Raw genomic sequence first — 13478 nt, 5'->3', positions numbered from 1 at the left:
TCTGGTGGGATTGCTGTAAGGGGTCAGGTAACTCCTTGCATGGGACAAGCCCGGGAGCACAGCCGGGCTTGGCAGCGGGAAGCCTTCGGTGGCAGAACGCCAGGAGCGTGGGAGACGGGGAGGGGTTTTACCCAGGTATTGCATCCTCAGCGTGGGATGTTTTCTCAAGGTTGGGGTGTTTTTCTGGCTCTCAGTGTCCTGGCTGGGTGCTTTTCCTCCCTTCCTCCCCTGCCTCATGCACCTTGCCATCAGCCCTTGTGAGGTGTGCAGTCCCTGAGGAACCACGTCGCCCTGTGCCCAAAGCCCCCCAGCAGGGCTGCCCTTGGTTGGAGGCGATGCTCAGGGTGGTACCCAAGGTGTCTCTGCTCGCAGGGGTGGTGCCCAACGACGGCCAGTTCCCAAACGCTCACGGGGTGCGGACCAGCTTCCTGTGCACGGGACCCATGTGCCGCTATGCCGAGGACCTGGAGCCTGTGCTGAGGGTCATGGCCGGGCCCGGCGTCAGCAAGTGAGTTTCTCCCACTGCTCCTGGCTGCTGAGCTGGAGTCAGCAGCTCTCTGGTCTGCACAGCGGGTCAGTCCTTTGTACGAGACAGGTCTGCACCCCACCCAGTTTGTTTGTTACTGGTTTCCTTCCTCTGCCGCTGGCTTCAACGGGACCTTCGCAGCTGGGACTGTCCTTCCCACCACCCACGTGCTCTGGGGAACAGGCAGCCATGAGCAGACTGTTGGTTCCCTCTTTACTTGCAAGCTGGTTCTCAGTGCTGTCCCACGTGGCCCTCCCCTCCTGGGGCTGGCCTTGCTCCTGGGTGTTACAGGGCCTTTTTCCTGTTGCTGAGTGATGAGTTTTCCATCCCACACCACAGCCAGTTCGGTTCCTGCATAGGTTTGTGTAACCAAGAGCCTGCTATGTGGCAGGTGCCAGTGAGGAGCAGAGCAGAGATGGGGCAGACAGGGCAGCCCTCCTTTGTGCCACAGCCTGTGAGTGGCTGTTGTCTCCATTACCACTTCTGTTTTTCCCCGGCTCTTGTGCAATCCCAACCTTGGCCATGGACAGGGTTTGTAATCACAAGGTTCTTCTGGAGAGATAAGAATTTTCCCAACTGGAACTTGCTGGGATTGACGGGGCGGGAGAGCAGCTGGGTAGATTGTGGGCAGCAGGTGTCTGTGTGTCCTCAGGGTCTGGCCTTGCCACCCTGGGAGGCAGAGCAGTGTCTCCTGAGGACACATTACCATGTGTGTGAGCAGTTCTGGCAGCTGGGGAGGAGCCGGGGATGGGTTTGTGACAAAGCCCCTTTCCCAGGCTGAAACTGAATGAGAAAGTGTCACTGGAGAAAATCAAATTCCACTGCATGGATCATGACGGCGGGTCCGTTTTTGTGTCACCTGTGGACAAGGAGATCTTGCAGGCCCAAAAGAAGGTAGGAAGGAGCAGAGGTTGGTTCTCACTGGGGTGAGCCTGAGGATAGAACCTGGGGACACCAGTCTGAGGAGCCCTGGGGAGGGGAGGGAGCTGCTCTGTGTGTGGCTCCTGTGGGGACTGGCAGGATGGAGGGCTGGGGAGGCAGCTTTCTGTTCCAGTCCTGTGCTTCCAGGGGTTCAAAAGTAGAAAGAACTTTTTCTTCTGTGTTAAAGAAGAAACAAGGAGAAGATCTTGTGAGCAGATGCCCTTGCCCTCTTCTCTGTACTTTCCATGGGCTGATGGCAGCACCTCACAACCTTATGAAAACAAACCCTTCCTACTCGTCCCTTCAGGTGGTGGAGCACATCGAAAGTGACCTGGGGGTCCGAGTTCAGCATGTGTCAATCCACAAGATGAAGTATTCTTTCCAGATCTGGTCAGCCATGATGTCGTCCAAGGACAGCAATGGAGAGGTGCGTCAGACCGAGCTGGCAAAGGCACAAATTTGGTGGCAGCAGGGAAGAATCAGCTGCCTGGGGCCAGCAGTGGAGAGTTGTAGGTTTTCCAGACCTGCCTGGGGGCTTTCCCTGCTCCATTTGTCCCCCCAGTCCTCCCTTCATCTCTTTTCAAAGACACACAGCCCCTTCTCCCTTGCTCTCCCACAGGATGAGGCCGTGGCTCCCAGCAGAGGAGCAATGTGGTGTAGGGAGGGGAAGGTCATTTTGACACATTGACCTTCATGCAGGTTGTTAAGTCAGCCCAGCAGGGAGCATCCTGCCTCACTCTTGGCTCTGTGCTGTGTCTTCTGATGTTGCAGGCTGGGATTAACACCTTTTAGGATGCCAGGACAAGCAGGGCATTAGCAGCTTTCCAGCAGCAGGCCTGCCTGCGTTATTTTTCCTTTGAATTGCAGCCACTGTGCTGTGCTCTGTGCGTGCAGGGAGGTATTTTATAGAGAAAAACCCTCTCAGGAGTGTTGTAACTTGTGCGTTCCTGGCACACGGGGAGTGGTGGGAAACAACACAGCCCCATGCACTAAGGAGGGCACATCTGGCTTCTCTGCCTCCTTCCTGGTCCCATGGCCATATCATAGGAGTAAATGCCTGGACATTATCTGGACATCATCCCTTGCATCATGCCAATTGGGTGCTGGAAGGTGCTGCTTTGGGAGGCTCTCCCTCCTTCTTCCTGTCTCTGGCAGGGAGAGATGCTCCTGCTGCCACCCTGGATCAGTGCTGGAGCTCTGGGCACTCCTGATGGGCATCTCCTGTGTGAAAATGGGAAGGGCTCGCATCAGGATAACGGGACAGCTGGAATTTCACTGTCCCTTGCAGCCTGTGCCTCCCTGCTGCGTGCTGGCAGTGCTGACAGGGGGAGTGGGTGTGTTACAGGAGGCACAGCGATTCACAGACCTGCTGGGGGACCACGGGAAGCCGGTGTGGCCGCTGTGGGAGCTGATGAAGTGGCTCGTGGGGATGTCTTCTCACACCTTCCCAGCTATTGGTGAGGCTGAGGGGAGCCCTGGGAAGTGCAGAGGCAGTGGTGGGGTGAGATGAGTTGTTAAGTACAGGTAGTCCCAGTGCCCAGCAAAGGGACTTGGGGTTTGTGCTGAGCAGCTTCAGCCTGGTTTTGTAATGACAGTGTCTTTGAGTCACATTCAAGCTCGAGGGAGAGTTGGCTGGATCTTTGATGCATGGGAAGTGGGTATCCTAGGAGAGGAAGTGAGGATGATGAACTGCTGCTGTGAGCCCTGTCAGAACTGCTGGGGAGTCTAGAGGGAGCCAGTCAGGGTCTGCATTGATCTGGTTTCATAGCAGCAGTACCAGAGAACCCTAATCAGTGCAGTTGGGCTGTTGTCTAATGAGCGCTCAACCCCAGCAGCTGGAAAAGCTGGAAATGAGGGGCAGGCTGAAAGCTTGTCCCTTGGCAGAGCTGGGGGGATGCTGCCCACAGAGTCATGCCAGGGGCAATCTGCTGTGGGTACTGGTGGGCAGGGGGACTTGGGGGGTGCACTAGGACTGGGGGATGCTGCATGTGGCCAGGCAATGTGCTCTCTGCCCCACATAGCCCACAGTCTTCTCGCTCTATGTCCCTATTTGTACCCTTTCCCTGCAGCCCTGGGGCTGACGGAGAAGCTGATGAAGCTCAACCACAGTGGGAATGCCAAGCTGGTGAGCATGGGGAAGAGCCTGCAGGAGGAGATGGAGGCGCTGCTGGGGCAGGACGGGGTGCTCCTCTACCCCTCACACCCCACCATCGCCCCCAAGCACCACTCCCCCATCTGCATGCCCTTCAACTTTGCCTACACAGGTGAGCAGCTCTGGCTCTTGTGGGGTGCATGTAGGGCTGCCCAGGCTGGCAGCCAGAATGTTGAACTCAAAGTGTTCCCATTGCTGACAGTGGGCTGTGCAGCACAGAGGGGTCTGGCTGCTCCACAACAAGGGTTGTCACACTTTGTGCCACGTAGCATCTTTTACCTGCTGTCCACAGCGGGGCAGGTCTGAGGGATGTGTCTGATCTCAGGAGCCACTGTGCCCCAGAGGTGTTCCAGCTATTGCTGTGGTTTAGCAGGAACCTGAGAGCCAGCATATCTTGGGGTACAGTCTGGGGCTCCCTGCATGGCTTCCCTGTGGCCCGAGCACCTTGATGCTAGTGCTGGTGTCAGTGCTGCCTGCTTTGGAGTGATGGAGGGGTGGTGTCCCAAACCAGATCTTGGCATGCCATCCCTCTTGGGTGCTATTTGCAGATACGATGTGGACACTGGGGACCTCTGGTCAGTGATATCCCTTGTCACCATGTCTCAGCACCACTGTGTCAAGCACCAGCTCCCGGGAGTAACATGACGTGCCTGGGGTGGGAGAGCCAGGCAGTGGTGTATCCTGGTCACTGTGCTCACTCTGATCCATCCTTCTCTCTTCCAGCCATCTTCAACGTCCTGGGCCTGCCGGTGACGCAGTGCCCGCTGGGGCTGGGCAGCGAGGGGCTCCCCCTGGGCATCCAGCTGGTGGCAGCCGCCTACAACGACCACCTGACGCTGGCGGTGGCCCGGTACCTGGAGAAGGCCTTCGGAGGATGGGTTTTACCAGGGAAAGTTTAGCCTTGGGAGGCAGGGACAGAGAGGGTGGTGCCCAGCGAGGTGGTGGCAGGTGCTGATGTTCCCTTCGCGTCCCGCTGCGCCCTCCTGGGAGCAGCTGGCGCTGCCTCCGGCCATGGGGCAGCCGGGCTGTTGCTGCTGGATTCTTCATTCCTGCAGCACCCTCTGTCAGGGAGAGACCTGCCCTCCCTGAGCCCCTCAGGAGCCCCAGTGCTGCAGGCTGAGGACGTCCTGCCTGCAGTGGGCATCCACCTTTTCCTGGCCATGGAGATGGCCAGCGCTGTAACCCTTGCTGCTTTTAAGACACTGAGTGTGATCTTGGCAGAGGAGATGCTGCCAGACTGCTGGGGGGCAGCCACTCAGCCCCTCTTGGGGCCCCCCCTGGGCACATGAGGGTCCTCCTTGGCCTGACCCTGCCCACAAGACTGGACTGTGCCTGCTGCACCCAGGCTTGGCAGCCCCCACAGCCCCCCTGGTCTGCTGCAGCATTCCCACTGCCCTCTGACCAAAAAGGGAGAGGGGCTGAGGGGGCTGGGCTGAGCCCTACGCCCGCCTCACCAGCAGTGCTTTGTGGGGTAGGGGGTGCTGTGCTCTGCCATGTGTGCAGCTCCGGAAGGAGCTGTTGCTCTGAGAGCATTTGTAGCACTGGATAAAGTATCTCCTGCCTGTTTCTTCCCCTTCTGTCTGGGAGGGATCACCCCTGCCACCTGCCCTGCCAAGCTGCCTGGCCTCTGCCCCAGGAGTGGACATGGGCAGTGATGTGGGGTGGACAGCAAGCACAATGTGTTCTCAATGAGCGTGGTATTAAAGAACCTGTCCAGTCTGCTGTGGCCATGTGTCCTTGTTCCTGGTGGCTGTCACCCTGCCAGCTTCCCCTGGGCACTCAGGAGGTGTGGGGTCTGCCCAGTGCTGCTGGCTGTTGGAGCAGTGCAGGCACAGTAGTGGAGGTGCTGGCATCGACCCCAGGGGTGGCACTCGGACACTGTGGGCCTCTCGTTTTGGAATGCCCTACTGATGGTGACTGCTCGGCCCCTGGCAGTGCTGAAGAGTGCCAGCAAGCTCCACATGCTGCCATCCATGGCTCCATTAGTCCTGTAATGGTTGCAACAGCTCTTGGGAAGCTCAATTCTGGCTGCTTTCTGTCCCAATGGGCTGCCAAAGGCCTGGGGCTCGTGGGGTGATGCACAACCACTTGCAGGTCCCTTGGGGTCTCTAGGGCAGAGCTGTGGTCTCAGCCCTGCGTGTCCAGCCTGTAACTAGTCTTGGCAAGGATAAAACTTGGTGTTGGTTTTGCAGAGATGTCCTGGCCTGTATCTGCCCTGCTCTGTGTTGCCCCTGGCCTGACCCCCGTGCTCCTCTCTGTCCCCAGGCCACTGATGGTCCCTGCAGGGGGGTGCAGGGTGCTGGGATGGGGTGCAGACAGCATGCAGCAGGGTGCTGGCACTGGCTGTGTCTTGGCTCTGGCGTGCAGAGGGCACTGCTGAGCACCCATGGCCCGCAGGGATGCTGCCAACAAGGAAGGAAAGAAGGGAAAAAAAACAAACCCTGGCTCAGGAAAAAACGCACAAACCACCAAAGCCAAATCACATGTCGCTGGACGGCTCCCGGCGCAGGGGCACAGAGGACTCAGACCTGTCCCCAGTCTGGAGGGAGCCTGGCAACTGAGCAGATCCTGATGACGCTTCCAGTGAACGCTCAGAGCCGGATGTGGGGCTGCTGAGCTGAGGGTGTTGCGTTTTACAGAGCGTGGTAGGCACTGGTGGGTTCCTGATACAGCAGGGACCAGCGAGGAACTGCGTGGGTCAAGGTAGGGGGGAGCACGGGTGCCTCAGGTGGCATGACAGCAGGGATGCAGGCAAAGGAGGGGATGTTGTGGAGAGGGGGTTAAATCCCCGCAATCTCAGCCAACGGGATATCCACCAAGCTGTACTTTTACGGTTGCTACAACACGGGGAGGGTTGCTGAGGTTTTCCCTCTGGCCAAGGCAGAAGGGGAGCAGGTGTGCTGGGGTCAGTGTGGGGCTGGCAGGGACTGGCCCGTGGCCACCCTCACTGCTGTGGAGGCACTGTCTCCCCTGTGCTGCCTCCAGCAGCTGGAGAAGCCCTGTCCCTGCCTCTGCAGGCAGCCGGTCCGTCAGTTCCCCAGTTCTGTGCCCCCACAAGTTCCAGGAACAGTCTCGGGGACTTCTCCCTCCAGGCAGAAACGGTCCTGCCTTCGCTGGGGTCTGCTGCTAAGCTGGGAGGGCTCTTGCTGGCGTCGGGGTGGGGGCAATCCCTAAACCCACTACCTATGCTTCGGCTCTGGAGTTTCAGAGGTCTTGCCTCTGGGCCCTCGCCTGCGGTTTGTAACTGCACGTCCCTGCTTGTTGGCTGCTCCTCCTTGTTTCGAGCTCTGAACGCTGCAAGGGACAGAAGACAGGGAAAGCATTTTGTACCTGCCTGCCGAGGTGGCTGCGCTCGTAACATTAGCGCAGGGTCAGTGCGAAATGGGAAGAGCGAGAGGCAGCAGCTGCAGTGAGCCAGCCCTGCGGGTGTCCTGTCCGGCCAGGGGATCCTCCCATCCCTCTGCCTCTGGAGGTGGCCCCGGGCTCCCCCCCTTCACAGGCAGATGTGTCCCCACAACCAGTAGGTTGGCACTGGTGACCTCAAAGCCCTCCTTCCCAGGAGAGGAAGGTTACCTAGGAGGCCAACAACAATAGGGAAAGATTCCTGGTAGCTGAATCATGGGGCAAGGCCATTGTAAGGAGGGGCTGGCCAGGGGTCAGACAGAGGTGCCCAGTGGGACAAGCCTCTGCTGTGGTTCACAGGACTGAGGTCTCTGCTAACAGCCCCAGGGGGTCCCTCGGGGTGTCCCATTGCTCCTGGTTGGGTGCCAGCACACACGGGGCGCTCCCCGTACCAGGGAGGCTGTGGGAGGGCTGGGGGTGTCCTGGCAGTGGTGTCACCGGTTGTGCCAGTGTGAGTCATGCCCAGAGCTGGGCTGAGTCACCTCCACAGTGGTGTGAGCATCGGGCGAGGAGGTTTCACAGACCCACATCCCCGTGACATCGGCAGTGTGGCTTCTCACCAAACCAGAGGTGGGTGCAGCAGAAGGTCCCTGCAGCACGTGCACAGTGCCATGGCAGAGTGTGGCAGCTGCCCACTGTCCCTGCAGGTCCACTTGCCACCAGAGCCCCCAGGGCACCTGCCCTGCTGCTGCTTCACCCACCCCTGGGGGTGGCAGGGGGTCCCCAGCCTCTCCGTAACAGGCACCTCTGTGCCACACTGGCCATGCAGACTCCACGGGCAAGGCTTGCCTGTGGCTGGTGTTGCTGGCTGAAGCTTTTGGAAAAAAATACCCTTTCTCTAATCACAGGTCCCAGCTGCCCATCATGTCTGCAGGTGGCAGAACAGCTCCAGCACACCCATCCCTCGCCACAGCCCCCGGTGCGGTGGCGTAGCATGGGGACAGATGGACGGGCCGTGGTGGGATGAGCCCTGCCCTTCACCTGCTGCTATCTCTGGCCAGCTGCTCCCTCCTCTGGGGTAAGCTGGTGCTGGAGCTACCGCTGCAGGCTGGGGGGACCCTGGGTGCAGGGCAGGGGAGGCACAGGGACACCTCTTAGACCTACAGAAGGTACCAAGGTACCTGTGGAGAGGAGGGGACCGAGTGGTTTTCAAGTTGTGAGAGGAAAGAAAACCCCAGGGTCAGCAGCAGCTGTGTCAGGGTGTCGGTGCCTTTGGCAGGAGCACGGAGAGGGTTCTCTTGGTGGTGAGGCATCGGGGGGATGCAGGTGCTGAGCATCCTGCTGCAGAGTCAGTGTTTGCCCGCTGTTGCCGAGCTGAAGCTGGGGATTGCGGGAGAGGGGAACCTGTGCAGCATAACCACGCAGTGACTGGCCAAGGAGGGGACCCTGCAGAGCAGAGCAGCGCTGCCTGACACGCCTCTGCCCCCTCCCAGGGATGCTACTGCCACCACGGCACGTGAGGCTGGAGGCACAGAACTTCCACGTCCGGCTGCGGTGGGAGCCGGACCCCAGCTCGCCCAGCCACGCCACCTACCAGGTGGAGTGGAGGAAGCGGTAGGTGGGGAGGAGGGGGCAAAGGGTCTGGTCCCCCAAAACCCTGACAGAGGTTGTTGGGGACCCTCGGTAGCCAGAGGGTTGCTGTCTGGCAGTAAATAACACAGAGGAACAGAGCAGTGGAGCTGACAGGGACCGGCTCGTCCCACCCCTGCACAGGCAAGGTCAGCTCGGGACTGTGTCCTGTTGGGTTTTGAACACCTGCAGGGATGGAGCCTCCACACCTCTCTGGGCAGCTTGGTCCCTCTCCTGGTCACTCTCCCAGTAAAAAACAAAGGGGTGGCTTTTGTGCTGGGGTTTTGGGTTTGGGGTTTTTTTCCATTATGCGGAATGGGATTTCCTGTATTTCAACCTGTGGCTGCTGCCTCTCGTCCTTTTTCTGGGCACTGCTGAGAGGGAGGCTTCATCTTCTTTTCTCCATTGTGTTGATAAGACCCCTCACCCAAAGCCACCTTTCTCTGAGACTCAGCAGTCACTGCTCACTTGACCTCCCTCATAGCACAGAGCCTCAACCCCTCGGTGGGCTCTGCCTGCCCACATGTGTTCCCTCATCGCAGAGAGCACAGGTCAGGGTGTAGTGCCAGCTGCCATCTGTCCCCAAGAGGGACTCGACTTGCTGGTGACACCCCTCCTCACACATCCCAGGACATTGCTGGCCGACACCTGGGCTTTCCTACACTTTCTGCCTTGGTGGGGTGGCGGTGGCTGGGCAGCCCTCCCTTTGGGCTGGGGAGGTGCCAAAAAGGAGCAATCCCTGTGCTTTCTCCCTGGGCAGGACCTCGAGCTGGATCAAGGCAGATGCCTGCAGGGGGAACAGCACTGGCTCCTGGGAGTGTGGGTTGTATTTTGACAGGATCCACGATATCTACTGGGCACGGGTGAGAGTGGAGGCCGGAGGCGAGCAGTCTGAGTGGGCCAGTTCCAGCGAGCTGCAGCTGTACAGAGACAGTAAGGACAGGGGAGCTCCTCCAGCTGGGCTCTTCCTGGGAGGGGGAAAATGGGGGGAGAGATCCTTGAAGAGAGCTGGTGGGATACAGTGAGAAATCATATGAGGATACTGGTGGGAAAAGTGCTAAGAGCTCTGACTGGAGGAAAGGGATGGGGCAGAGCTGCTGGAGGAGGACTGGGTGGAGAGCAAGGGGGCAGAGGAGGCACACTGAGGTGAGGACGATGGATGGGAGGCCTAAGGCCAACAAGGCAACGTGAGAATTTGGGTTTCTGGAGAATGCAGTGAGTTGGGGGAAAGAGGATACACCTCCAGGCTTGGCTTTAGAAAGGTGTTTTTGCTCCAGCAAGATGAAGCTGGGGCAGGTGGGGGCAGGCAGGGACAGTCCTTCTGGTGATGCCTTCACCCTGGCTGCCATGTTCACCAGGTGGAGGAATGTGCCTCTTCTCAGTCACAGACTGTCCTGTCCAGAAAGCCAGGAGGTTTCCTGGAGACAGGAAAGACTCAGGACCACTGACACACCTCACAGGGGGTTGTTGCGTGAACCAAACATGCGAGCGGCTAAATGGGGTCGACATTGGCTGTTTGGGTTCCCTTGTTCATTCCCTCTGCATCCAACTGGCATGGAAACGGGTGTGCTCACCTAGAATGTGATTGCTGCCCTCAGCAGTGGGTCTCCAGGCCCTGGGGGATGTCTCAGGGGTGAAGGGCTTGGCACTGGGAGCCGGTGGTGCCACAGGTCTGTCGGTGTGAGGAGGAAGCAGAAGCAGTGTTGCCTGTCATGAAGATGTGGTGGCTGCTCTTCCTAAAGCTGGTTTCACAGCACAAAGTGCCATCAGGCAAGACCCAAGGAGCTTCTGAGCACTGGGAGGGGGATGTCAGGTAGAAAAATATCATTTCTAGAGAAACAAGATGCCTGCCTTCTTTTGAAGGGCTTCATTTTCTTATTTTCTTTTTTCTTTTTTCCCCCTCCCTACAGCCATTGTGGGGCCCCCCGAGTTGTCCTGGCTGCTCCGGGATCAAATCCTCCACGTAAACATCGCCATGCCGCTCACTCCCTACCAGAGAAGAACTGGTTCCTACAAGCCAGTGGACCGAGTGCTGCTGAAACTGTGGTACCGGCTGCACCTGTACGAGGGGGAGCTGCTTGTCCAGCAGGTGTGTGGCAGCTGGGCAGGGCTCGGAGCATGCGGGGCTTGCACGAGATTTCCTGGCGCAGCAAAGCTGCCGCCTCGGGTTGCCTCGGTGTGGGGGTGCCTGTGCCCCAGCCCTGCCCACACCTGGCTGCTCCCCCAGCCCGGGGCTCGCACCCCAGCAAGGCAGGAGACCCCTTTCCTCCCTCAGACCGCGTGGGTTAAGGAGAACCTGTGACGGGTTCTGTTCAGATGAAAGGTGATGCCACAGCGGCTCCAGAAGGTGCTCTGGGACCTGAACACCTTCTGGGGCGAAGAACCAAGCGCTGGAGGTGCCAGGGAGCAGGGGCTGTGGAGCAAGTGGGACACTGAGGCTGCGCTGGGCAGTGGAGCCAGGCACAGCCACTGTGGTCACCTGTCCCATCGACTTCCAGGTGCCCTGCAAACGGAGCGGCGAGGAAGTGCCGTGCACCTTCGGGCACCTGAAGCCCAGCACACGGTACTGTGTCCGGACGGCAGCCGCTGGCGTGGCCAGGGAGAGAAGCCGGGAGGCCGAGCAGTGCCTGATGACTCCGGCGGGCCCCGCAGGTGGGAGGAGCACTCTCGCCAGCTCAGCCGGCGCGGTTGCATCTCGGGTCCTGCAGACTCGCGTGTGGGTCCCTCACCCCCAGCCACTGTGATCAGGGTTGTGACCCAGCACTGCCCTGTGGGGACCTCTCGGGGCGATGCTTTCTCACCCTCTGCCTTGGGCTTGCCTCCTGGAACATCCCAGCCTGCCACGGGGGTTCCAGGGGAAACACTGGCACAGGGTGGGCTGGGAGGGATGTGCTGGTGTCTTTCCACCCGTCAGTCTGCTGTGACCTCCCAACAGGCTTTCCCTGGGTCCCTGCCGTGCTGAGTGCCTCCTTTGTGCTGCTGCTGCTCAGTGCGGCCGGGTTCTGCTTGGTCCAGCTGCACGGATTCCTTAAACCCTCGGAGATGCACCTCCCAAAACCACTGGTGAGTGACAATTCCTCCTCCAGCCTCTGCCTTGTGTGTGCTGCAGCCCAGCTGGGATACCCTCTGTTTGCAGGGGCTCAGCACCTCCTTCCCTCCACCTCTCACCCCACAAGCCCCTCTTGGTAGCCAGGTGCCTCCTCTGCTGTCCAAACCACTGTACCCCAAAGGGAAGGTACTGGTGGAGGGCATCAGCCAGCTGATGTCCAGTGCAGGAGGGGTCTCAGCAGCACAACCCCTGCACTGGCAGAGGTTTAGGCTGGCTGAGGCTGACCCTGTCACTGCTTGTGTCCCTGCAGGCTCTCCTGAACAATGAGCTGAGTGTGGCCATCCGGATGCCTCCCCTCGAGCTTGAGGAGGAGCCGCTGGCCCTGCTCCTGCAGACTGTGCTCTCCTCCTGTGGGCCACCTGCAGCTGGACAGGCGTCGCCCATGGTCCCACTGTTCCTCCGAGGCCTCGCACAGGACGTGACCGGCTACTGTGCCAACGGGTTTGGCCCGGGATGCCCCACGGGAAGCGACCCATCCTGCACCCACAGCCTGCTGGGACATGCCTTGGGCTCCCAGGTCTCATCACAGCCGGAAAAAGATGAGGAGACAAGTGATGGGGAAGATGTGCTGGAGCAGCTGGTGCCAGTGGGACTGACCAGAAACAGCTGCATAGGTGACAGGGACAGCCGTACACCCGAGACATGGCTCACCCTGCACCTCCAGCTCTATTCTAAATGCCAGTGCCCAGCCCCGGGAGCAGGCAGCCACCTTCCTCTGCCCATTCCCGGCAGGAGCTGCAGTCAGGAGGACCTGTGGGAGGGCCTCGGCATGGCCAGGGACTGGGTCCCACTCAGCTCCGTGAAGCTGCCGGCCAGCGAGGAGGAGGAGGGAGGGCAGCTCCTCTGCGCTCTCCAGCCCCTGCCTGGCGTCGGGACTGAGCCAGGTGACAGCACCATGCAGCGAGGCCACTCAGAGCAGGCAGCACCAGGCATCCCCAGCCCCTGCCAGCCACCGCCTTCGCCCGGCAACATCCTGTGGGCAGCTGCCTTCTCCGGCTACGAGCCACGTGCCCCACCTGGGCCACCGTGAGTGGGGGCACCCTGGGGATCTCCGGGAGCCCCCAGCTCCCAGCGCAGCCCAAGGTGCCCCCCAGCCATGGTGGCTGCCTGCCCCAACCTGCTGGTGCCAGGCTGGGGACGGGGCGGGGGCAGGTTCCCGCGGGCAGGCACAGACGTGCTCCAGGCTCGGCTGCCACGGATGGGCAGGATCTGCATCTCCAGAGCTTCCCTTCCGGGGTTTTGGTGCTATGGAGCCAAAGCACAAGGAGAAGAGACCAAAGCGCAACTCCCAAAACTCTTATCTATTTATCTATTTGTATGTGTGTATATGTGGTACAGTATCTATACTAATGCAAATTTATGTAACTCATATTTTAATGAAAGAGGAGATCGGGGTTTTTTACTTCTCTGGAAATACTGACTGTGTGCTGGAGTTGTTTTTAAATATCACTCATTTATTACAGAGAGCTGGCTTCTGTGCTCACTGTTTCTGTTACAGACCCAGCACAGCCGTGTCTGAACAGCAGCTGGGAAAGGCACTGGGAAAACCGGGGGAAGGTCAGCAAACCCTTTCTGTCCTGATACCTTTCGTTTGAGACTGGTGACTAAAACGTTTCCACCTTCGGAGCTGCACTTTGGGTTGTTGTTTTCTGCGTACACACGGCCATCTAGTGGAACCGTGGAACGGTGACATTGGGGAACGTCCACTAGATAGCGGTGTGTACTTGAAAAAGACGTAAATGCATCATGGTTCTCTCCAGACCACCGAATGTGAAGATCCAAAGTTGAAAACGTCCTCA

At 59.4% G+C, this 13478-nt stretch overlaps 2 protein-coding genes across 4 annotated transcripts; both read left to right on the top strand.

Moving 5' to 3' along the window:
* Window positions 1-320: 320 nt before the first annotated feature.
* Window positions 321-5318, top strand: FAAH2 (fatty acid amide hydrolase 2). The gene is made up of 6 exons (XM_027696215.1): window positions 321-508; window positions 1303-1420; window positions 1755-1874; window positions 2793-2904; window positions 3517-3711; window positions 4323-5318. Exons 1-6 carry the CDS (start codon window positions 336-338, stop codon window positions 4496-4498), a joined length of 894 nt encoding a protein of 297 aa, XP_027552016.1. The 5' UTR covers window positions 321-335; the 3' UTR covers window positions 4499-5318.
* A 748-nt stretch (window positions 5319-6066) lies between these two features.
* On the top strand, window positions 6067-13108 carry LOC113973737. 3 transcript variants are annotated; one of them, XM_027696229.1, is made up of 8 exons: window positions 6067-6254; window positions 7850-8019; window positions 8435-8555; window positions 9331-9503; window positions 10481-10659; window positions 11069-11222; window positions 11506-11633; window positions 11930-13108. In XM_027696229.1, the coding sequence occupies exons 2-8, from the start codon at window positions 7965-7967 to the stop codon at window positions 12707-12709; spliced, it is 1590 nt and encodes a 529-aa protein (XP_027552030.1). In that variant the 5' UTR covers window positions 6067-6254; window positions 7850-7964; the 3' UTR covers window positions 12710-13108. The 3 variants fall into 3 exon arrangements, with proteins under 3 accessions (XP_027552030.1, XP_027552029.1, XP_027552031.1); XM_027696228.1 differs by having other exon boundaries at window positions 6067-6302; XM_027696230.1 differs by lacking the exon at window positions 8435-8555 and having other exon boundaries at window positions 6067-6302.
* Window positions 13109-13478: the final 370 nt, after the last annotated feature.

Source organism: Neopelma chrysocephalum, unplaced genomic scaffold (genome assembly GCF_003984885.1).
Source record: "Neopelma chrysocephalum unplaced genomic scaffold, ASM398488v2 Primary Assembly neopelma1_105, whole genome shotgun sequence".
In the NCBI taxonomy this organism is placed as follows: domain Eukaryota; kingdom Metazoa; phylum Chordata; class Aves; order Passeriformes; family Pipridae; genus Neopelma; species Neopelma chrysocephalum.
This window is presented reverse-complemented; position numbering and strand designations above follow the sequence as displayed.